Genomic DNA, 26,910 nt, shown 5'->3' with positions numbered 1-26,910 from the left:
AGCAGTTTTTATTACCACTCCTCATCCACTAGACGTTAAACATACGATTGTTATTGAACAACTAAACCGTATCAGTTAAAATAAATCCAAAGCTGTACAAGAACTCGTACATAAACGTTAATAGAAGTTCTAAAACATTTATTGATAAGACTTTACGAAGCTATGAAACCACAGCCCCCCAGTAACAATACAGAAACAATAACACATAAAAAAGGCAGTTTCTGACAATTTTCCTTATGCTGTATATTAGTCCTAGAATATGAGCTTGTATTAAACATACGAGCAGACAATCAGGTCTTGACATCAGAGTTACAGAGAAGCCAGGTAGAATATTGAAAAATATGTTAATCAGCTCAACCTTTAACCCTAAAGCATGCAATGAATCCGCAGACAAAGGTACAGGTTGTAAATCAAGTTTAAGAGGCAACTGTAACCACATAAATATAATATACAGATTTAAACGCAACCTTTATGGTTCTGTATATGTCAGTGAAACTCTCAGAATTATTAGGGATATAATTAACGAACACCTTTGAACTTTACACACAGTAGACAGTAAAACCAGTGCTATGACTGAACATTATGTTAACAAATATGGTGTGATTGATCGTTTCATAACAGCAAACATTCTAGCTCGCTGCCACAACTTTTGTAGACAGAAAATACAAAAAAGCTCTACTAACTTCAGAAGATAGGTCACAAATCACCCTGGGATTTTTAATTCTTACTGCTTATATTTAATAAGTGTAATAAGATACGTCCGCTTTAGATTGTATAATTTTGTCTATTTGGGTGTACTGCGCTGACTCTTATTATTTTGATTTTTTTTTATAAGTAGTTGTTGTTGTTGTTTTGAATTAAGCACAACGCTACACAATGGGCTATCTGTGCGCTGCCCACCATGGGTATCGAAACCCGGTTTTTGTTGTAAGTCCGCAGTCATACCGCTGATCTACTGAGAGGCTTTTCTATAAGCCCAAGTAAGTCAGCTAGGATCTTGTTTGCCTCGATGAAGTCGTAACGGCGAAACGTTGAGTTAAATGAAACCAATAATATTTTATCTAGTAATAGGTCGTGTATTATTTCTCCTCGACTCGTAATCCGAGGGTCGCGGATTCGCATCCCCGTCGCGCCAAACATGCTCGCCCTTTCAGCCGTGGGGGCGTTATAATATTACGGTCAATCCCACTATTCGTTGGTAAAAGAGTAGTCCAAGAGTTGGCGGTGGGTGGTGATGACTAGCTGCCTTCCCTCTAGTCTTACACTGCTAAATTAGGGACGGCTAGCACAGATAGCCCTCGAGTAGCTTTGTGCGAAATTCAAAAACAAACAAACAATTATTTCTCCTTTTAACAATGGATTGAACTTTAGAGTTTACACTACAAACTTTAAAACATAAAAATCGTTGTTTTGTTGTTGTTTTTTCTCGATGTCGTTACAACAACGTTTATTATGAAATTTTAACACGGGTGACGTTGCTGCTTGTGTGGTGAAAATACATAAAGATATCTTTAATCCTCTGTGTTTGGTCACGAACCTTTTATCACGTGATATGAATATGCAATATAAGTTTTTCTTTGGATGAATTTTTTTTCTTATCGGGAAATATAAACTCACCAAAATAAATTTCTTTTACTGATTTAAAATACTGTTTGATGAGACTGTTATAAAACAGAACACTTATGTTAAACAATTTCCATACTAATATATTATTATTAATTAAATAAGGAGATATTTATCATTCAACGAATAAGTAATGTTAGGATATATCGGTTTTGAGTTAAAAATAAAAGTGGTGAAATTAACACTTTACGTTAACTGTACGATTAACCGATAGTAACGACTTCAAAAATTAAATATCGAAATTTTAAAGGTATTAGAATGGATGCAAGGATGAAGTAAACGTAAATACAAAACAGTGGTGTTTTCCGATACATGTTATAAGGAGGTTCACAGAATATGAAGTTATAGTGTTTTACTCCGAAGTTCAAATGAGTTCGTTGCGAAAAGAAGAAATATGGTAAATGTATATATAAATTACAATCTTTATTACAAACAAATTCATAAGCAAACACAATAAAAAAACGACTTTAAAGTTAACTACTTTTGTTTGTTTAGAATTAAGCACAAAGCTCGATGTACTCTGCCTACTACGGGGATCGAAACGCAGTTTTTAGTGTGTAAGCTCACTGACACACCACCATGCCACTAGGGGGTCAAAGTTAAATGCAAAGTAAAACAACCCTAAAGCTTGCGAAAAGCTACCCAACACTAAGTCTACAAAAGTTACAAAAAAGTAATAATGTTTCGATCAAAAGCTACTATTTACAGAGACAAGTCTGAATTTATATACAAAACATAAAAAAGTAGGTTTGTACACATCACATTTATTAAGTGTGGTTCAAGTGCTTCTAGTCATTTTGCAATTCACACAGAAAAGACAGCTGTCTATTTCACCAGTCACGAGCCATATTTTCTGTGAGAAAACCCGCCTGTTTACCAAATTCCATCTGAGAAAGGGAAAGTTTATTGGTTTACTCGAGTGAATCTCTGCATCCAGACTAAACTGAAAGAAAATGGCTAACAGAAATATGCAAAGTATTACATTATAAATAAAGGGAACTGTGTGTAAATTATGAACTCTCGGGAAACTTAGCCAATATCTATTGTGTGACTGAACAAATTTCGAGATGTAACTCTCGACTGCAAAGGATGAAAAGCTTTCTCATAGTAACGGGCAGCGAGCCCTATACCTTCGGGTTCACAGTCCAGACGGCCCTGCATGACCAGGTAGTTAGGGCGCTCGACTCGTAATCTGAGGGTCGAGGTTTTGAATCCCCGTAGCACCAAACATCCTCGCTCTTACAACGGTCAATTCGGTGGTAAAAGAGTAGCTCAAGAGTTGGCGGTGGGTGGTGATGACTAGCTGCGTTCGCTCTAGTCTTACACTTCTAAATTAGGGACGGCTAGCCCAGATAGCCCTCGTGTAGTTTTGCTCAAAATTCAAAACAATCAAACGCAGTTCAGACACGCTACCTATAGACCACAACCCGCCATGATTAGTCTTGCGTTTTTCTTATAGCAAAGCCACATCGGGCTATCTGCTGAGCCCACCGAGGGAAATCGAACCCCTGATTTTAGCGTTGTAAATCCGTAAACTTACCGCCATGATTATTCAGAAATGTATATACAAATAAATTAAAAGAAATGATTTGAGCATGATTTATTACATTTATAATTTAAATAAAAGAAGCATACATGTTTGTATAAAGTCAAATATAATAACTGTTTTATTTTTGAAAATGGACAATGAATGAAATTCTGACCATACACCATTGTGAGGACAAATTATTATAAACATTTCCTTGCACAGCGCAACTTCAATAGCGGTATTTTTTTTTTTTAATTCCTGTTTCAGAAATGGTTATTTATTGTTATGACGGGCCCGGCATGGCCTAGCGCGTAAGGCGTGCGACTCGTAATCTGAGGGTCGCGGGTTCGCGCCCCCGTCGCGCTAAACATGCTCGCCCTCCAGCCGTGGGGGTGTATAATGTGACGGTCAATCCCACTATTCGTTGGTAAAAGAGTAGCCCAAGAATTGGCGGTGGGTGGTGATGACTAGCTGCCTTCCCTCTAGTCTTACACTGCTAAATTAGGGACGGCTAGCACAGATAGCCCTCGAGTAGCTTTGTGCGAAATTCCCAAACAAACAAGACAAAAATATTGTTATGAAATAGGTTCCTATTTGAGTCAACTTTTTTACCGGTAATTACACACACGAGTTACAAACTAGAGCTCACGAGTATTTACATTGTAGTTTCTGTACTTGTTGTATCCTGTAACACTTAAATAGTGATACGGCATATCATCTGTACATGTATCAAAACATAGCATGCAGTAGTTAACGGAGGTTAGAAGCCTCTTTTATTTTCGGTTTTTTAATTATAGTGGAATTTATCATTGAAACCTTTCCTTGTAACACACAATTGTGTAACAACTAAGGACTACGTTTTATATATTTTAATACAAAAAGCTGGTTTTTCTACTGTGGCGCAAAAATAAACAATAATTACCTTCTCTCTGTCTCTTGTGTAATCGGGCCCGGCGTGGCTAGGTGGGTTAAGGAGTTCGACTCGTAATCTGAAGGTCACGGGTTCAAATCCCCGTCGCACCAAACATGCTCGCCCTTTCAGCCGTGGAGGCGTTATAATGTGACGGTCAATCCCACTATTCGTTGTTAAAAGAGTAGCCCAAGAGTTGGCGGTGATGACTAGCTTCCTTCCCTCTAGTCTTACACTGGTAAATTAGGGTCGGCTAGCGCAGATAGCCCTCGAATAGCTTTGCACGAAATTCAAAAACAAAACAAAGTTATGTAATCGAATGCTATTTTTATTTCATAAATATTTTGCTATACAACTAAATTCTGACACATGCTAAATACTGTAGGATCGTTTGCAGGTAGAGGGGTCGTACGAATAACCCCTCACCTTTTTCTTGTGCGTAAATCACATCGTACAAGTTGTTCAACTAGGCGCCAAAATTAGTGATTTTTTCTTCAATAAATGGCGACACCTAACGGGTAGATGTGCAATATATATAATAAACTAGTTTATGCATCATTTTAATTGCATTTTATATAGTGCATCAAGAAATTAACCCACCAATTTTGTTGTGGTATTGTCAGAAATTAGTTAAATTATTTTGTTCATCCTTGTAAGTATATTAAAGTTGAATTCTGAAAATGTTATCAAATGTACAGGATTATCAAAATGTCAAATTACACATATTAATTATTAACAAGAATGGAGCGACGTTTTGTATCATTAATGATATATAAAACGTGTAGTGTGTGTACCATATACATATATATGTTTACATTTCAGGCTTCAAACCAGGTGCTGTTTGAGATTGTGTACACTGTGTGTTCAACTTCTGATTATACACAAATGTGCATGTTTTATGAGATCAATTGTTTTCATTCTTGAATAAATGTATTAACAAATCAGCACCAGAATATTATTTCCTTTTCCTTAGAATATACCTAGCGTAAATACTGACGAATAATACTCGTAAAATCTAAGAATATATAACTTGTATTACTGTGGTTGTACACATGTTGAGATAAGATGGTATAACTTGTATTACTGTGGTAGTACACATGCTGAGATAAGATGGTATAACTTGTATTACTGTGGTAGTACATATGCTGAGATAAGATGGTATTACTTGTATTACTGTGGTTGTACACATGCTGAGATAAGATGGTATAACTTGTATTACTGTGGTTGTACACATGCTGAGATAAGATGATATAACTTGTATTACTGTGGTTGTACACATGCTGAGATAAGATGGTATAACTTGTATTACTGTGGTTGTACACATGTTGAGATAAGATGGTATAACTTGTATTACTGTGATAGTACACATGCTGAGATAAGATGGTATAACTTGTATTACTGTGGTAGTACACATGCTGAGATAAGATGGTATAACTTATTACTGTGGTTGTACACATGCTGAGATAAGATGGTATAACTTTATTACTGTGGTAACACACATGCTGAGATAAGATGGTATAACTTGTATTACTGTGGTTGTACACATGCTGAGATAAGATGGTATAACTTTATTACTGTGGTAACACACATGCTGAGATAAGATGGTATAACTTGTATTACTGTGGTAACACATGCTGAGATAAGATGGTATAACTTGTATTACTGTGGTAACACACATGCTGAGATAAGATGGTATAACTTGTATTACTGTGGTAGTACACATGTTGAGATAAGATGGTATAACTTGTATTACTGTGGTAGTACACATGCTGAGATAAGATGGTATAACTTGTATTACTGTGGTAGTACACATGCTGAGATAAGATGGTATAACTTGTATTACTGTGGTAACACACATGTTGAGATAAGATGGTATAACTTGTATTACTGTGGTTGTACACATGCTGAGATAAGATGGTATAACTTGTATTACTGTGGTAACACACATGCTGAGATAAGATGGTATAACTTGTATTACTGTGGTAACACACATGCTGAGATAAGATGGTATAACTTGTATTACTGTGGTAGTACACATGTTGAGATAAGATGGTATAACTTGTATTACTGTGGTAGTACACATGCTGAGATAAGATGGTATAACTTATATTACTGTGGTAGTACACATGCTGAGATAAGATGGTATAACTTGTATTACTGTGGTAGTACACATGTTGAGATAAGATGATATAACTTGTATTACTGTGGTAACACACATGCTGAGATAAGATGGTATAACTTGTATTACTGTGGTAGTACACATGTTGAGATAAGATGGTATTACTTGTATTACTGTGGTTGTACACATGCTGAGATAAGATGGTATAACTTGTATTACTGTGGTAGTACACATGCTGAGATAAGATGGTATAACTTGTATTACTGTGGTAGTACACATGTTGAGATAAGATGGTATAACTTGTATTACTGTGGTAGTACACATGCTGAGATAAGATGGTATAACTTGTATTACTGTGGTAGTACACATGTTGAGATAAGATGGTATAACTTGTATTACTGTGGTAGTACACATGCTGAGATAAGATGGTATAACTTGTATTACTGCAGTGGTATACATGTTGAGAAAAGGTGATATAACTTCTATTACAGTAGTAATCTACATATTGAGAAAAGATGGTACAGCTTCTATTACTGCAATGGTCTATATGATAAGAAAAATATAAATAAACAGGTCGCAAGCACTTAACACATTATAACTTTGTAAAGGTGAAGGAGAGGTCTGGAAAATCGTCCCCTGGGTAAAATTAAAACCTGAACTCACGATAATTTAAAGATTTTATCTTCTTTTGATTACTGGTTTTGTACTCCATTTTATGAATTTCACACTTTCTTTTTTCTAAAAGCTGCCCTTCAAATAATACTTCATTGAAGAATAATGCAAACACCTCTAGAAAGAATCACATTTCCTATGTGTAAACACTTCTAGAATAAATCACATTTCCTATGTGTAAACATATCTATAAGGAATCAGAGTTTCCTATTTAGAACAAATCAGATCTCCTGTATATATATATATATAAACATCTATAGAACGTATCATATTTCTTATACACTGCTGGCCACAATCTTAAGGCCAATGAACATAAAGAAAAAATATACATTTTGCGTTGTTAGACTCAACCACTTATTTGAATAGAGTTTCGAAAGATGAAAATAAGAAAAGGGAACATGAAAATAAAAAACGTTTTAGCATTTAATAGAGAAAATGTGAACACTATGAAATTAGCCTAAATACTAGCTGGTCAAAAGTTTAAGGCCATACCAAACAAAAAGTCCTAAACAGGGCAGGAAATACCCAACAAGAGGTCTCAGTAGTGAGTTGCACGGCCGTCATTGTGAATAACTTCAAACATTCGCTTTGGCGTGTTCGATATAAGCATTTGCAGAAGGCTGGCTGGAATGTTATTCCAAGAGGTGAAGATGGCTTCACGAAGATCATGCACTTTTTTGCAATTGACGTCCATTTCTATAGACTTTCCTTACCATCCGCCCCCAAACATTTTTAATGGGGTTCAGTTCGGGCGAACACGCTGGATGGTCCAAAAGAATCACGTTCTTTGCCATGAAAAAGTTCTTTGTCCTGCGGGCATTGTGGATTGCACCGTTGTCCTGTTGAAAGATCCAGTCATTTCCACACATTTTCAATTAATAATGATGCTCTATCCAATATGCCAGTGTATATTTGGAAAGAATCACGTCATTGATTGTAACGTGTAACTGACAATTTTAAAATCAGATTTTAAAACCTCGGTTTTAACCGAGCTGTTTCGTGGTGTGGAAGGAGGCGTGGCCTTTGAAGACGTTTACTGTTTTTAAAGCCTTTCTTTCGCAGATGCCGTCTTATTGTTCTTGAGCTGCATTCTGCGTCCGTTAGGGTCTTAATCTGGTGTCTTGCCGGACAACCCGTCGAATCCTCCTGCTCAACGCCAGCGAAATTTTCTTGGGCCGACCACTTGAAATTCTCGTTCCGTATCCCTCAGGGTCTTTTAAGAAATTTACCAAAGCAGTTTTACTACGCCCAATCTCATCAGCGATGGCACGTTGAAAGAGATCTTGCTTTTGCAGCTCGACAATGCTGTCACGTTCAAACTCTGTCAACTTTTTAGCCTTTGCCATGTTTTTACCCAACGTAGCACAGGAGAGGTCAGTGGGAGATGTTGACAACGCTAATGCTTGAACACAAATGACTAAATTTCGTTACGTGTTTACCGATTAACGCTTCGTTTCAGTATGGTCTTAAACTTTTGACCAGCTAGAATTTAGGCTAATTTCATAGTGTTCACATTTTCCCTATTAAATGCTAAAAAAGTTTTTTTTATTTTCCCTTTCCTTGTTGTTTTGAATTAAGCACAAAGCTACAGAATGGGCTATCTGTGCTCTGCCCACCACAGGTATCAAAACCCGGATTTTAGCGTGTAACTCCGCAGACATACCGCTGAGCCAATGGGGGCCTCCCTTTTCTTATTTTCATCTTTCGAAGCTCTACTCAAATAAGGTGTTGAATCTAACAACACAAAATGCATATTTTTTCTTTATATTCATTGGCCTTAAGATTTTGTCCAGCAGCGTATGTAAACACTTCTACAACGAATCAGATTTTTTATACATAAACATCTATAAAGGGAATTAGCTTCCCTATATGTAAACATTTCTAAAACAAATCAGATTTTGTATACATAAATATCTATAGAGATAATCAGTTTTCCTATATGTAGACACTTCTAGAACGAATCAGATTTTCTCTATATATAAACATCTGTAGAAAAAATCAGATTTCTTACATGCAAAACCGATTAGTAAAAGAGTAGCCCAAGAGTTGGCGGTGGGTGGTGATGACTAGCTGCCTTCCTTCTCGTCTAACACTGCTAACTAACGGCTGGCGCAGATAGCCCTCGTGTATCTTTGCGCGAAATTCAAAAAACAAACAAAGAAACAAATTGTCCTCAAATAGCGCCACCTGATCATTCTCATTCAAGTAGATACAATATTTGTAAAATAGTCTTAGTTTGTGTGTTTTTGTTGTTTTTTCACATTTTACGTTTTCCTAACAATAGAAACGCACATCGCAAATTTCCTTGTATAAATAAAATATATAATTCAAATTTATCATACTAATACCCATTCCAACCGTCTTGAGAGTACATTTTCACTTCAAGTGAGTTTCTCTTCATCACGAATTTATAATTCAATTCTTTACTAATTTTGGCCACTGTTGTTAAAAAATTTAAATAACACAATGAAACATCAACTGATTGAAAGTACCAGAAAATTTCAGAACCACCTGGATCCTTATAAAAATATGATTCTTTATAACCGTCTATTTTGAATACCTTAACTTTAAATAGTTTTTGCCCATATTTTATTTTAGTCAGTTGGTCATATAGTGAAAATCTCAGAATAGAAAGCCCAAAAAGAACTCCATATTCATCTCGGTTTCTCGTGATTCGTAATCCGTTTCACTTCCATTTGCTCTCAGTTGTCAACTTTAAATGTTCATCTGAAAACCTATCTCCCCTTCTTTTTAACAATCATACCATTCGCAGCTTTATGCTTAACGTGAGATACTAAACATCTTCAGTACTTAACTGTTGCAAGTCCAAAGAAGAAACTGACCAACTGAAACCTTTATGAATACTCTTCATTCTTTATGTCTCACGCTGGCACACGAAACGGTCAGTGATCTCAAACAGATGCATGAAACTGTGAGGAAACATTTCTGGCTATTTTACAACATTCCCGTGAAACGAAACGACAAGCCGGTGTTATAAGTTTTTCCCACCTTATAAGAACGACCTAAAAGCTGATTTCCACCAGAAACTTTCTTTGGTATTATTTTATTTTGCATCAGAGGTTAATGATTTAAAAGTTACACTCCTGCTCAACAATGGGATTTCCAATGCAGTATATTTCTGCTTAGTAAAAACTGATGGTACCTCACGCATTGTTTACTTACTTCGCATTCAATAATCAGTCAGGATGGAAACCAACAAGGAGGAAAAAAACAAAAACAAAAGGAAGAAAAAATCAGTACTGTATTGTTTTTGAATTTCGCGTAAAGCTACTCGAGGATTATCTGCGCTATCCGTCCCTAGTTTAGTAGTGTAAGACTGAGGGAAGGCAGCTAGTTATCACCACCCAACACCAACTCTTGGGCTACTCTTTTGCCAACAAATAGAAGAATTGACCGTCACATTATAATACCCCTACGACTAAAAGGGCGAGCATGTTTGGTGTGAAGGGGATTCGAACCCGCGACCTTCTGGATTACGAGTCGAGTGCCTTAACCACCTGGACATGCTGGGCCAAAAGAAAAATTTAGAGAAAGAGATTATTTAAAATTAAACACCAATCTGCACAATATTTACTCCTTCGCCCGCCACGAGTATCGAAATTCGGTTTATAGTGTCGTAAATCTGCAGACACGTTTGTTATGTCACTGGAAACCCAGAGAAAGAAAGTGTATATATTAAATGAAACCGCTTGATATTTCTTTGAAATATTCTATGATAAACACAGAACAACAGAAGGAAAACAATCATTATTCTTGTAGCTTTACTTGATAATAAATGAAAAGCTCAAAAAGCTAGGCTGCAATTGTCTCTCAAGTTTAACCTGTTCAATGCCGTAGACGAGATAACTCGTCCAAGCCGATCGGTAACACAGTGCCACTGACGAGTTAATTCGTTCTCAATAATATCTAACTTCAACGCTAGATGTCAACACCATACATGCATTTGACCTACTTACAAATTGTTTCACTTTCGATCCAAAATGGCGTCACGAAAAAGTTACAAAATGAAGGAGCATTAGAGTTGTATTTTGAACTTGGTTCGGAGTTGCCGTAGCAGCTGAAATACTTGGCAATCAATAGGTTAATATATACTCTTCTTCGTCTACTGGTGAACCCACAGATTTACAACGCTAAGATTATGGTTTCGTTTCCCCTCTGTGGTCCAGTAGATAACCCGATGTGGCTTTGCTGTAAAAGACACATAATTCTTCACACTGGTCAGTATTTAGGTCATTTTAGACCTAGGAAAGTCAGATACAATACTTACCTCTTCTTTTCTTGGCGGTTTGGTTTAAGTGCAAAGCTACACAATGGGCTATACCTACGCTATACCTACCACGGGTATCGAAACCCGGTTTTCAGAGTTGTAATCCCCCAGACATATCGCTGCGCCATTGGAAAACAGCCCAAACGTTGGCAAGCTGCCTTTCCTCTAGTATATCACCGCTACAATATGGACGACTAGCTCAGATAACCCTTGGGTATGTTTGAGCGATATTCAAAACAAACCAAATAGTTGCTTATCTTGAATACGCATATCTCGCATGGTTAAATATTAGGAAAACACATCCTAAGAACTACAATCATCCAAAATGCATTACTAATTACGGTTTTTACAGCACCAAGATTCACAAATTTCGCTTTCTTGGTTTTTTGGGGCTTTTTTCACAAATATGCAAATATACTTTTAATAAAAGATAGACTGATAGATTCCACGTTCCACTTCTTTGACAAAAATGATGTTAACAGAAGTAAATTGCTGAACCATACGTGATGTTGATATAGGTATCTCTCCTCACTAAATTTCTCTCATAAGAACATGTCCTCCTACACTGAACATACAACATATTTAAAGAGGATTGTTTGTTCCTTTTGTATTTCGCGCAAAGCTACTCGAGGGCTATCTGCGCTAGCCGTCCCTAATTTAGCAGTGTAAGACTAGAGGGAAGGCAGCTAGTCATCACCATCCACCGCCAACTCTTGGGCTACTCTTTTACCAACGAATAGTGGGATTGACCGTCACATTATAACGCCCCCACGGCTGAAAGGGCGAGCATGTTTGGTGCGACTGGGATTAGAACCCGCGACCCTCGGATGACGAGTCGAACGCCTCAACATACTTGGCCATTTAAAGAGGATATACATGTAAAATATATGCACCTGTAGATATATATAGCGTTAAAATGTAATGGCTTACTTCAAAACTGTTTGCTAACACACGTGACCATATTAACAGAAATACTTTGGTATGAACTATTTGTGGGTTATGTGGTAACAAATGAAGCGATGAACGTAATAGTACTAAATGTTACTGAAGGACATGGCCATGAAAATATGAAGATAAATCAGTGTTAATAAAATATAATACATATCACAAACCCGATGAAAGAATTTTATCGGTAGTATTTGTCAGACTATTACAAATAACGAAGAAGGGGTGAGAAAAAAAAAAAAGAGATTCGCTGAAATCCTGACCCTCACAAGTCACCTTGAACTCCGACCTAAATCGAACTCTAATTTTTTTTTTTAAATTCTTGAGTGATTTGTAATTTACGTTCTATATCTTTTTCTCATGCCGGCCATGCACATTTTATAACAAGACGTATGTCACGTCATGTGTCCCTGTTCTTGCCTGTCAGACCTGTAGGATAGTTCTTATGTTTCCAGGCTAATGTCATTTATGTGTTTGACTCATGCGAATTTTTGTCGTAGGTCAAGCCTAGAAATTTTGCCGAGGTTGTAGTTTCGAGGAGTGTTCTGTCTGATGTTTAGCTCAGGTTGGTTATTTAGTTATGAAGACTAGTAGCTACTATTGAGGGTGCAGGGGGCTTACAAATCACGCCACCATCCACCAGCTGGAATACACATCCAAGCGTTGGATCTGTATACATGATGAATAGGGTTAACTGTTCGTCTGTGGAGAGAGGACATATCTCAGGAGTAAAGTTCTCTGAGTATCTATGCGCGTACTCGTCACTTCCTGTTTTTCAAAAGGTTTGACAGCCAGCGAATAATACCTCGTGATTGTTCCAGTTCTGACAATCGGGACCTTACGTCATTATGCCACTGTATCGAAAGGTTTTTTGATATGGAGAGAACGGGAATGGTGCATTCTTCTTTATCAAAGTTATCTATACTGCTTTCAATAAACCTAATTAAACGATCCATTATTTGCCGAAAGTTTTGAAACCATTTTGTGCTTTGGTAGTTTTGAAATGAATTCCAAAAATGTAGATAGTCTGTTACTTGTTATTTCCATGTTTTGTTGCCTATACAGCTGGTCAGGATTGATCGGACATTAACAATCTAGTTCATTAACTGACTTTTCTTCCTTGTGGAACACTAACACACTAACTTGCTTTCTAAAGGTTAGGATCTAACCAGAATTTAATAATATATATTATTTTAAGTACTTAAATGTTCAAACAGTCACTGAGAACGTTTTTGGGGTGAGGATGTATGCCATCCTTTGTTCAGTTGTTTTATGTCTGTGGATTTGACGGACTCGGCTACTTTTGTTACCATATTTACTTTGGGCACTTGGCAGATGTTATTATAATATTTTTGACGGACTCGGCTACTTTTGTTACCATATTTACTTTGGGCACTTGGCAGATGTTATTATAATCTTTTTGACGGACTCGGCTACTTTTGTTACCATATTTACTTTGGGCACTTGGCAGATGTTATTATAATATTTTTGACGGACTCGGCTACTTTTGTTACCATATTTACTTTGGGCACTTGGCAGATGTTATAATATTTTTGACGGACTCGGCTACTTTTGTTACCATATTTACTTTGGGCACTTGGCAGATGTTATTATAATATTTTTGACGGACTCGGCTACTTTTGTTACCATATTTACTTTGGGCACTTGGCAGATGTTATTATAATCTTTTGACGGACTCGGCTACTTTGTTACCATATTTACTTTGGGCACTTGGCAGATGTTATTATAATATTTTTGACGGACTCGGCTACTTTTGTTACCATATTTACTTTGGGCACTTGGCAGATGTTATTATAATATTTTTGACGGACTCGGCTACTTTTGTTACCATATTTACTTTGGGCACTTGGCAGATGTTATTATCATCTTTTTGACGGACTCGGCTACTTTTGTTACCATATTTACTTTGGGCACTTGGCAGATGTTATTATAATCTTTTTGACGGACTCGGCTACTTTTGTTACCATATTTACTTTGGGCACTTGGCAGATGTTATTATAATCTTTTTGACGGACTCGGCTACTTTTGTTACCATATTTACTTTGGGCACTTGGCAGATGTTATTATAATCTTTTTGACGGACTCGGCTACTTTTGTTACCATATTTACTTTGGGCACTTGGCAGATGTTATTATAATCTTTTTGACGGACTCGGCTACTTTTGTTACCATATTTACTTTGGGCACTTGGCAGATGTTATTATAATCTTTTGACGGACTCTACTTTTGTTACCATATTTACTTTGGGCTGTTATTATAATCTTTTGTCGGCTACTTTTGTTACCATATTTACTTTGGGCACTTGGCAGATGTTATTATCATCTTTGTACTGCTATCGGGAATTGTGACTTGTAGTTATTAATTTTGCGCAAAGTTACTTGAAGGCAATCTGTGTTAGACGTCCTATATTGTGGCATGTTCAAGCCGAAACATCTGTATAATTTGACGAATCACTGAGCTGTCTTATGGTATATGGTCGAGCACTTCACACTTGATTTGGAAGACGGTCACATTATTTTCTGATATGGCAACTTAACTAAAGATCTATCTATTAATAAGTGAATGCATAAGAAGTGAGGCACAGATAAGTAATGTAATAAGCAGATAGGAAAGAAAAGCAGTCTTCAGTCGAGGCCTTTTAGGTCTTGCTTGAGATGTGAAAGTCGTCGACATAGAGTCCATTTGCAACAGTAAGATGGACTTATTCAGTGATGGCATTACTCTTTATACTGAAAATTGTAACACTCAAAACACAGCCTTGAGTAACTCCAGGTGGGATTCGAACCTGCAGGTGGCAAACTGAGTGCTCATAACACCAGGCTGCAGAATTTCAAATGCCAGCAAAACAAATTTATTAGACTTAAAGCAAGTTTTATTAGGTGAACAAGGTATTTACGTTCCATATTAACCTTTAAGAAGTTATCACCACATAATTTTCTTCGACTACTGCTGAATTGTTGAAAGATTACAAGTCCAAAGTATCAAGAGTAGGCAACTTTACCTTAGGCCAAATCATTGCAAATAGCTCATTCAGCAATGCAAATCATAATGTAATTATTATTACAAAGAGTTTTCTTTTCATCACGTTCACATGACATCCAGAAAATAAAATATTACTGTAATAACCTACTAATGACTATGGAGTGGCCATGTTTCATCAATGAACTGTTGTTGCATCAGTATGTAATAAATCTCTGTAAAATTATAGATTACAGCTGACAGGTTCTGAAATCTTGTTAATTAATCTTAAAAGCAATCAGCAATGTTTTGTGTGTCACTGTCGGCAGTTCTTTGATAACTGAAAATGACACAGAGAAAAGGGAAGAAACCAAAAATGCTCGAATTGTCGACTCTGCTTCCAGCACTTGTGTGACTGGAGTCCAAATTGCAGACACTTTTATAGCATTTTATATTGCAGACTTTTTATCACACGTGTGTTACACATACATTGAGAATAAAAACTAGTTATTTTTGGAGAAAAACCTTAAATACTATTAAAGTAGTATTATCTTTAGAATAAAACAATGAAACAAACTTAGCTTTCAGTTGCTAGTTTATCAACTTAAGCAATTATTACATATGTTGCAAAATGTTCATGTACACAGAGACATAAACACAACTCTTATAGTTTCAAAAACACATTTTTAATAAACAAAGATTATAAAACTATTACAAAAATATGTTCAGTGTTATAATTCAGATTTTTTTACATATCTGGTTAATTCAACCTCAAGAGACTACCCTAAACACACAAATAATATAACCATGAAGGATAAGTTGAAAACCAAGTATGGATGCTAATTTACAGCTAGCATATTAAAACTATCACATTTTCAGTGTTCTACAAATTTTTCATTCAAAAGTCATACAATAATAAGTAATTTGGAAACTTCACAAAGAAAAATGTTTGTTTTTTCTCACATATATTTTTATTGTACAGTTTACTTTCCAAAAATATTCACTAATTAATGTTTATTCCTTTTTTTTGTAAACAAGACGTGTTAACTTAGAATCATTGAAACTGCATTATTCTTAACAAACAGCAGTTTATTGTTGTCAGTGAAACACATAATGAAAGATATACAAATGATTAGGTATATGTTCCTTATAATTCAAAAACATAGGACTCCTTTGAAGACAAAATAATGTTTTCTTAATTATATAATCCACAATGTGTCATGTTTTTGAAACGCACCACACAAACGATTAAAATATGAAAAAGTATATTCAACTAAACTGCGTCCAAAAATTTGTGACAGCAAACTAAATTTTAGCTTGCCCCAAATTCCGTCATCACTAACAAAAAAAAAAAAAAACAGCATTAAATGATTTTAACAATTTATGACATGTTAGTAGAAATACAGGTCTATACCATTACTGGCCTTTACTGCATAGAACTATTCTTCAGTTTCTAGCCAAAATTTAACAATGCTAATAAAAATCATTAATTTCTGTCAGTGATTACTTTATGGAAGTGTAACATTAAAAAAGTATACAACTGTTATTACAGAATAAAAAAAGACATCATTTACACTATTATTTTCTGGAAATGCAAAGAAAACCTGTCTGACATCAACAGTAGAATTAAATGGTAAACGTTTTTTTTCTGTGACAATACATAATAAACATCATAAATTGACATTTCTAATATGAGAAAACTTTAGCAAAACATAATTGAAAACTATTTTTGTACTGAAGAGTGAATAACTATGCACTTAAAGAACATAAGTAATTACACATTAAGACAACCAAGTGAAAACTATGAGCCCAAAATGTAATGGAGTTCAAGTACACAACAGTCACATCTGCAAGTCCTTGTTTTTTAATCCAAAGTGGTGGAAATTCTAATAATAATAATAATAATGTCACAATTTTAACAAAAGACTAATGTGAGATTATGAAAAGTAATAAATGTAAAGAAAAGAATTTACATTGTTTCTTTGTAAATTCAAAAAATGTTTAAAAATGACAAAACCAACTATATCTTTGCTGAGTAACTGTATGCACAGCACTGTCCTAAACAGAGATTCAAAGCATTGTTACGACAAAACAACAACAAAAAAAAGGACACCATGACATTTTTATTACCAAGTAAAACCAACTATAAAACGCATACTCAGTTGGTTATTGAACACAACATCATCCTAAAGCATAATATCTTCATTCAAAATGAAAATAAGATTGTCTATTAACTATGCCAACTTTAAAGATACAAATTATAGTCTATAATATGCATACAATAGGGTTACTTTAACATTACAAATAACCAGAACCAATATTAAAAACTTGTACAATAAAACCTGATTGTTAGTTAGTTATGGCATGGAGCTGGAAGACTTCCTTGAACAGGCAGGGCTGTTATATAAAAATTGAATAATATTCAGAAAAGTTACATGAAAGAGAACAAATCACAAGAGAAAATCCCAACTTGCAATTATACATTAAATAATAAAAGTTGTATATATTTAATTTGTTTTGGGTGTTATTTGAAAACTGTCTTTAAATTAACCAAAAAGATGAATTTTCTAGAAACTATTATTGAACAAACTCAGAAAATACTATATGAATCTACTTACAAACTTTTCATAATTTCAGTTACATCATAAAGAAAACATTTAAGATTCTAATATTTACAGGTAATAGCAAGCATAACATACAGCTCTTACACATTTTATATTATAAACATATTAAAAAAACAACAAATGTTCTGTTAGTGGTGTTTCATCATAAGTTGTTTGTTATAACTAGAACTGGATAATTAACTCAAGTACCTACAAAGGTTAATTGTGTCTATTAACTAATTAACTTAAATTAATAGTCTCAGCTATTAAATATTGCTATTATGATTTCACATTATTTTGCTTAAGTCAATGTTATTTAGTTTAACCCCGAAGATGTGAGTGATTCATAGTGTATGTCACAACCTTTTCAGTTACATTGTCTTTGCCAGATACATATGGTTAATCAATTAGTGTTGAGACTTGCAAAAATAATCTAATAACTAAAATTAGTAGTTACATTTATTAATATGTTTAATTATTCTAACTATCCAAGTCTCTTGTGAAAACTATCAGTTGAATGTAATCCAACCCAACTATTAACTATTTTGCTACAGAATGCAATACCACACTGTAGTTTTAAATTAAACATTCAATTAAACAACTTTATTATGAATGTGTGTCAATAAATTTGGCAATAATATGTAGTTTCTAATTGAACTTTTGTGTATTATCTAGATTTTAACTTTTTAATCGGAAAAATGAATAGTCAGTTGATTTTCAATCTCAGTTTTGTGTCACATGATGTGTCTGAGCTCTCCTACAAAATAACATGAAAAATAGGTTTCTTGCAGTTTCTAACCAATATGCAATTACAAGCAGTAATTTGAAATTTTAACTTCCTATCTTTTTAATTTACTGAGATATTAATAAATTCAACAAACCCACCAGAGGAACCTGTTCCTCTAACTTTCGGCATTGTTTAGCAAATTAACTTTAGATGCCTCACACGAATATGCTCACAACCAGTACAACAAGCAGGATGCATGTTCTCTTCTGCATGCATCCCAGTGTGTTATCTTAAGTTCTTGCTAAAATTTTCCAGTTTGCGATTTGTTTTTTTATTCCATGATTAATACTGTGTTACTTATTAAATTAGAAGAATTTATAATCCCTATTTATAAATAATGTGAAAAGTTGGATAAACTACAGCAGTTTTGAGTAATTTCCCTCTACTGGCCAATATACTGTTTTATGTTCTAAAATGGACACTTGAAATCTAAACACGTTGTTTTTTAGATACCCCAAATCGTAAAATCGTATCATGTATAACATCTTCACCTATATTAACAATGTCAGTGAAACAGCCAAGTAATGCATAAGTTTCAAAACCCATTAACAATTGAAACTGATAAAATTACTGTTGTGTGATACCTCAACAATGATAATCAGTGAATAACATTCTAACATATTCAGTATCTCTAGGATACACTTATTTTGTGATGATGCCCGATGTTTGATTACTGTTACATATTTTAAGCTATGCTATGATTCACATTAATTAAAGAACTGCTGCAGGGATTGCTTGATGATAATGCAACACAACACATGCTAACATGCTACAATCAGAAACCAAAAAATCTGAATTCACCGATTTTCGTAAGCTTCAGTTCATACAATAAAATAATAAATAACTTTCATTTTATATTACGCAGATTTTTTGTGATGCGAGATCTTTGCTATTACATGTTATAAAATTATAATTTCTCACCTGGGTGGTGGTGGTGTTCGAGAAACAGGAGGAGTCCGTGAAGGGGGTGTTGATCTGCTAGATGTAGAGCTCCGCCTTCTTCCTTTGAGTGAAGAGTACTGTGGATGATAGAATTTTCACACAAGTTATAAATACATGTATATAAGATTGTGTTATATCTCCTCCTTGTTCTAGTGGTTACGACTTTTTCATAAAAACAATTACTTATTTGTTGTGCAAGCTAGAAATACAACGAAAAAAACCTTGGGTAACAACAAGTTTTAAGCCTTTGCATATGCGTATCTTACTGGAAATGCATAAAAGATAATACTTGTAAATCACAATTAATGTTATTAATTTCATTGTTGTTACATGCTATTTACCAAATACATTTAAACAGCAGACAATGAATATTTTGTATAACGTAGAAATATTGCATATCATTTAACCAATTCAATATCACATATGTTATAATGAAAGTAGTCATAGCTGGTGCACAAACAAACATGCTCTTGGGACCTTTATTCCACAAGTTAAATAATATAATTAGAGTAGAAATATAATTACGTTTTTAAAAAAATTGTATTTGGTATATACTTAGGCACATTTTGTGTTTTAAGACGTACACCAAACTTGTAAATGTATAAAATCCTACTCAGCTAAACATATTTGTTGAAGTTCTTGTTTAATATATAGGGAAGAAACAAACAAAAAATTACACATGTATGTTTAAAGAATGTAGCCTAAACTATCATCACACAGAATGCCTTACTTACTATTAAAGATACATCTAGTATTGAGCTACAAAATGTTTGAAATATTGAAACTTTGCAAATTTTAAAATTTTCAAAAAAGATTCAGTTTAACAGATGCCTAACACTTCTAGTCACAACTTACAATTTTGTTTCAACAACTATGTTATATTTGGGGTATTTTTTTATAATTTTAACATCAATTAAACAATGATAATTTCTGCTTCAAATTAACCCTTGCACAATCAATCAGGGTCAAAGGCTATTCCATCGTATTTGTTGAGTTGCATTCAAAATGTTAACAAACTATTTTATGAATTTATGTGAATAAAGTTTGGAATCAAATTGTAGATTATGATTCAAACATTAATATCATATGTGATTTAATTTCTTAATTTAAAAGTAAATATTAAAAGAACACATTTAAAAATAGATTTTAGATAGTCACGTGGTACGTCTAATGCAGCATTGTTTCAAATTAGATGTTTGCGATGTCATAACACTAAGACTGAACTCAAATTACTAACATTAAACAAGCACAAATATAAACTAAGAACCTCATATCTTTTTATTTTGCTGAAATGTTGTCTTATGTACTGAATCAAAGACAGTGGCTCCATTCAACTCTTTCCAATTTTTGAAATAGTTCCTTATATGCTCTTACTACAGTACATGACATGAATAACCAATCAACAGCTTAGAATGTCCCAAGACTGTTTTTCTCAGCTAGATATGTGACATTCTATCGAACCAAGTTTTTTAGGAGGTAGGTTGTGTCTTTAGTCTGCTCAAAGTTTCATATTTTGTAAAATCTAAATACATTTTAGTTACTAAGCTTAATAAATTATAGTGAAATTCTATGATATCAGAGTAGTTAATTATGACTTATTGGTTATTCATCTGCATATATAAAACCCAAAAATAATGTTTCATATTCTCCAAGTGCAAACTTTTTAAAAATTCTCAGCAACTAGTGTCCAGCAATAACCAAGTACAAAGGTCATACTAAGAAATAACAGTTTGCTTTACTTCTTTATTTGTGTTCTACACTTTAAGAAAAATAAGTGATAGTTTATTTCCAAGTAGTAATAAACTGTGTGTGTATAATAATTGAAATGTGACTATATTTACAAAATAATAGTCCACTAAAACACAGGGAAGACTAAAGTTTTATATTACTGGATACATAACATGAGTGCACATGAAGTGATGTAATGTTATACAACACTTGACCACTCTGAATATAATTCATACTTATTCCTGTTTATGAGTTTTGGACAACAGTGCTTTTATCATCAAATTAAAACAGTGTTTTGTTTCTCTATAATTTGTCTGTTGACACTGTTTCTCTTTTATCAACTGTGTGTGTGGTCTTATTAAAACCTATATAACAAGTCTTAATTAGTTGGAACATAGCTATAAATTTGATTAACATTATTAACTTACTGGAGAGCTTCCTCTGGAAAAATTCATGCTGGCATAGATCAATAGTCCCACATCTCTGTGTCCAGCCTCCATTGCTATTGATAGAGCAGTGCTACCATCCTGTTGTGAAAATGTTAAAATGAACAAAAAAAAAGCAAACTGTAAATAAAGCATGCTCTAAATAAAACAAAATACTGAATCTTTGTAAACTTGAAAAAAAAAGAAATTTATTATTCTACAAATTATTTTATAATTATTTCTAATAAAGTAGATTAATGTAAGTGAATTTCAACATTTTCTTACATTAAAAATATATTTCTGACAGATACTTACCCAAAGTTATCTTGATCCAGGTTTACCCTGTATGCATTGCAAAAAAAAAAAAAAATTTGCTAACAAGTGCACCAATCTATTAGGTACCTTCTTTCTCATCACTGCAGCAATATGCTGATCATGTGACTACATTCCACCAATCATACTGCACCATCTATACCAGCATAGCTAGCTCTATTATTCTAACACAATCCTCACTTTCAAAAATTTGCAGATACAAATTAGAAACACCTGTACATCAATGGGGAGGAAGGGTGGATAAGAGGAGGTAAGTATTTATCTGAAATACGTTTTCAGAGTAAGAAAATGTTAACTTTAAAAACAGTACTACCTTCCCTCACCCAAAGCTACAATTCTACATTGCAAAAGTGGAGGGGTGATGAAAAAGTAAAAGGTATTCAATGATGGGGAAAGCAACTGTTTTGAAAGTACAGGCGTGCCATATTAAGAAAGGAAGACACTTGTGGGGTATAGTATTACTTCTAAAACAGGTGTGTTCTTCACCCAGTAACAAACATAGTAATACAAACAGGATGGAAAGTGATAGACAGGCACCATAGCCTCAAGAAAGAGATGTACAGCACCATCCATTGGAGAAGTGAATACACAAATATTAATACTGAAAAGTTTCTTAGCATACACAATCTACAACCACAGATGGATTGACAACAATGCAGATAAATTGTTCAAACAAGTAGCAGTCACCTGCTACAAGAATATGGTAGATTCCCAGCATCCTACCATTCCAAAGAGACATTTTATAGCCCTAAAAAGGCAAAGTAATGACAGCAACATATTCGTATTTCAAGCATACAAGGGTAAAGGAGTAATTAACATGGACAGAAGTGAATGTGTAGAGAAAACAAACTGTTTGACAACTCCACATACACAAAGAAGGAGAAAGATTTTGCAATAAAGAAAGTTTGAATATTTAAGCAGGAAGCAAGGAAAATCCTAGTAAAGAAAGAGAATGAGAGGATATTAGTGCACCTCTTAGAAGAAAACAATTTCATACTTCAGCCTTGAGAAGAATGCCAAAGGTAAACAAAACAGGAATCCCAATGCCACCTATAACATCAGGCATAGGCAAATGCACCACATAGGTTAGCAAAGCCCTGCCTAAATCACTATCCCAGACCTCAAGATCTACAAGCAACTCACATCCAGAGAACTCAAAGGACCTCATCAGAAGACTCCAAGGAATAAGAAGACGGGTAGCTTTGACGTAAAGTTATTGTTCACAAAAATAACTGAAGCTGCTGTCAGGGCTACAACCAGAGTGATACAAGAGATGAAAGATGATCATCTTCCTCTTCCAAGAGGAGATTACACTGAACTCATACCATTGTGCATAAGCCATTTGAATTCCAGGGACTGGAATACCACCAACATCATGAGATGGCTATGGGCTCACCAGTAAGTGCTTCCCTAGCTCACCTAGTAACTGTGACTATGGACATATAACATTACAAAGACAGTGGGAAGAAACAAGGTGGATAAGACATGTGGACAACATTCTAGCTATAATGCCAAGATGCACAGGTGACATTATTAAAACTGAATTAAATACTGTAAGGAATACAACTCACAGCAGAAGAATAAGATGAAAAGATACCATTCTTTGGCACTTAGATTTGTACAAGTGATAAGTGACCAAGGTTCTCCGTACAGAAAACAAAGTGAAGACAGGTGTGGCTTTAGGCTTTTTCTTGAGGGTGTTACAGGTGTGCAGCCTAGAATTCTTAAATGAAGAAAACAAAACACATAATGGAAGCTGCAATATCCTAGAAGTATGCTTATAAAGCTAAGGGATAAGGCAAAGAACATCATTATGAGGAGTTATGACAGGAAATAGGATGAGAGAAACAAGAAGTTCATAGTGGTCATCAGTGCCCAGAATGCAAGTCCCACTGACAGACTAATGAGACACACAATCACACACATGGTAAAGAAAACAAGAATTAGAATGGGAGAGAGTATAAAGAACACGAGACAGAAACACACAACAGTGTAGTATACAGCATTACCTGTAGTGGATGCAGTAAAATTAATGTAGGTAAAACTGGCAGATGCCTAACAACCAGAGTAAATGAGTATAGAATGGATGTCAGAAGACACAATGCAACCAGCTCAATAGCAGCACATGCAGAGGAAGCAGGACACCTGCCCAAATGGAAGGAAACTAATATTACCAGCAGAGGGATAGAAAAAACAATGAAGAAAAACTACAGAAGCTGCTTACATCTTTTTAGATGAGAACAAACACCACAGTGACATACTACAATGGACAGAAACAGAAGAAAGCCTAGTGAGATGAGTGCAGGATGCTGATTAGGCAAGTGATATGTTGACAGACAGTGGTAATGAACCAGTAATGAAGCAGCTGTAGTGACCAACAATCTAATCTGGAAAGGATTTGTATAGATATCTTTGTAAAGCACTACAGTGTCATACTTTCCTGAGAAGTACATGTAGTCGAAATGTTGAAAGAATAAAAGATCCTGTTGTAGTGTTCTTAATGTTCATTTAATACAAATAATACTCATTTGAACCATACATGCTTGGAAAAATGACCTAAGTAAAATGAAGTAAACAACAAGTGGCTTGCATTACTAAGCAAATAAATATGTCAGTTATGCATAAATCACAGTCAGGAACCATGTGTGTAAAACTATAACTCACCTTCTTGGTCAAGACCAAATAAAAATTATCAGGAACTAGATAAATAAAACTGTACCTTACATTGTCAATCAAGTCCAGAAAACAATCAGGAATCAGGAAGATAATATTGTAACTAGCATTTTAAGTTAATTGCAGATGACACTCTGGAACTAGATAAATAAAACTAACTTACACTGTCAGTCAAATATGGGTCACAATCAGGATGAGAGAGCAGAAGTTTCACCAATTCCATATGGCCATGTTCAGCAGCACACATCAGTGCAGTGGATCCATCATTGTCTTGCAAGTTGACCTCAGCTCCAACTTCTAGTAACATCTTCACAGTTTCCACACGTTTATGGCTAACAGCTAACATTAGAGCAGTCTGACCATTCTGAGAGAAAATTTACACAAGTCCTCAGAAACTGCAGAAGCATTTGTTTAGAAGGACAATTTGTTTTTCTGGTGATGTTAACTTAAATATTTAGTTAAATATTTATTCTAGAATACTAAAAATAAAGAAAAAAAGTCTTTCTTATGATTCAACAAATATAAGAAAATCTATTATTCTTTCAGTGGTCATGAGGTTTTGTTTCCAGAACATGAGTTTTGCAAGTTTTCCCACAAAATGAAGACCTCACAGCAGCAGTGGTCATCTCAAATGACTGACCCATTTATTTAATATCATTTTACTATCTAAAGTATTAACAGGTCTGTTGCTTGTTGATGTGATTTCTGGATGGAGGAGACAGTCAAAAGTTGGAATTTTAATACACACACACACAAACATTTTTTTTCTGCCATCTATATCTAAATATGGAATAAGTTAATTAATTAATACCCTGAGCAAACCCAATTGCCTATCAATTAAAGGAAAAACCAGTAAGACTGTTAACATTAGACTGAAGAACAACTTAATTAAAACTGGGTTACATTGCCAAATTTTACCCATGCTAACAACTTTTAAAATTTACATATACCCTTTTAATACTTCTACTTTATAGCCTAACTTATTCATACATTTTTACTCTGAGGCTAAAAATTGAGGTCAGAGACACCTAGGCTACAGGTAATTTCAAACTACTAATCAGACTGTAGCCAACCAGTTGAAGTAGCCACTGCCACTAAACATTCTGCTCAGTTTTTAACTAAATAAAAGGACAGAATACACTTTTATAATGCAAACACTGTGTTGAGCTTATTCAGTGACTTCATTATGTAAACCTTGAGTCTTCCAATCCACAGCCCAGCATATTGACAACTACACCACATATAATGCTAGAAGTTTCTGGATAGTGAAAATAAACGTTTCTCCTACAAATACAAACTTCAAACAGACTCAGATACATGATATGATACAAATGTATAAATATCAAAAATGTGCTCCAAATATTTTTTAAAAAGACAATTTTAAAGCATTTTAGTGGATTTTCTTCTACAATTATACAAGACAAACCTGTGTTGCTTTGGTGTTAATGTCTCCAAGCTGAAATAGCCGACGAATAACATCATGATGAGCATCATTTGTTACTTCTGCCAATGACACCAACATCATGCAATTGTATCCAGCCTGTGTGGAAGAGGAATCATGCATGTTCACAAAACAAAGTCATGCAGCATTGCAAAGCTGCTATATGAAGTCATGCCTTCTTACAGATAAAAATAGCTGAAGCCACAAGCAATTACACTGTATAAGGACAAAGCTTGAAAATTTATAGTACACATTAATCACTAAAACACTAATGGCTTTTAATGTTACTGATAAAAACAGCCAAAATCTGTTTATACATTTACTAAAAAATATCAACAGCATAGAGTATTTGCAAAAATTAATTTTTCACGTGCACAAACCGAAGCACTTCAACTTGTGCCGACAAGTAACACAACATGACACATGGCTACTTCTCAAAGCTACATAAAAAACACAATAGCACAACTAGACATGCTAACACACACACACACACACACAATTCCTACTTCTACAAACATTTATAATTAAAATAAATGTTATACACTATAGCAAGTAGCTTACCTTCAGTCTGTTTACAGAAATTCAAAAAGATGCAGGAATACATACATTTTTATTAACAGAAGAAAGCAAGCCTGAAACATTAACAGTACTAACAAAAACATATTAGAATTTCATCCATAAGAATTATATTACCCAATATTAAAAACCTTACAATTGCATTAAAAAATTTTTTAAAACTTTAAAAAGACATTCCAGTAATTCTATTAGTTTGTGTTACTCAGTCGATTGTAGTTTACCTCAGTACTGATTATTTTATATATAAAGTACAACAATGTTTAATTAACGATTATAGTTACTAGTTACTACCACTAAGCACCTGTCTGTATGAATGTTTCTAATTTCTTCTATACAACC

The 26,910-nt window shown here is 34.4% G+C and overlaps 1 protein-coding gene across 23 annotated transcripts in view; it reads right to left on the bottom strand.

The window, feature by feature from the left end:
* Positions 1 to 15,727: 15,727 nt before the first annotated feature.
* LOC143245160 (uncharacterized) overlaps positions 15,728 to 26,910 on the bottom strand; it is a 64,552-nt gene continuing 53,369 nt past the window's right edge. For 20 of the 23 annotated variants that reach the window (XM_076491155.1, XM_076491154.1, XM_076491158.1 and 17 more), the window contains 5 exons: positions 25,981 to 26,094; positions 24,718 to 24,918; positions 21,552 to 21,650; positions 19,375 to 19,472; positions 15,728 to 17,460 (listed from right to left, as the gene is read on the bottom strand). In XM_076491155.1, coding sequence (XP_076347270.1) covers positions 17,421 to 17,460; positions 19,375 to 19,472; positions 21,552 to 21,650; positions 24,718 to 24,918; positions 25,981 to 26,094 — 552 coding nt within the window. In that variant the 3' untranslated portion in view covers positions 15,728 to 17,420. The remainder of the gene's footprint in view (positions 17,461 to 19,374; positions 19,473 to 21,551; positions 21,651 to 24,717; positions 24,919 to 25,980; positions 26,095 to 26,910) is intronic. The other 3 variants (XM_076491177.1, XM_076491176.1, XM_076491175.1) reach the window with 1 other exon arrangement.

The sequence above is a fragment of the Tachypleus tridentatus genome, chromosome 2, assembly GCF_004210375.1.
Source record: "Tachypleus tridentatus isolate NWPU-2018 chromosome 2, ASM421037v1, whole genome shotgun sequence".
Lineage (NCBI taxonomy): Eukaryota > Metazoa > Arthropoda > Merostomata > Xiphosura > Limulidae > Tachypleus > Tachypleus tridentatus.
This window is presented reverse-complemented; position numbering and strand designations above follow the sequence as displayed.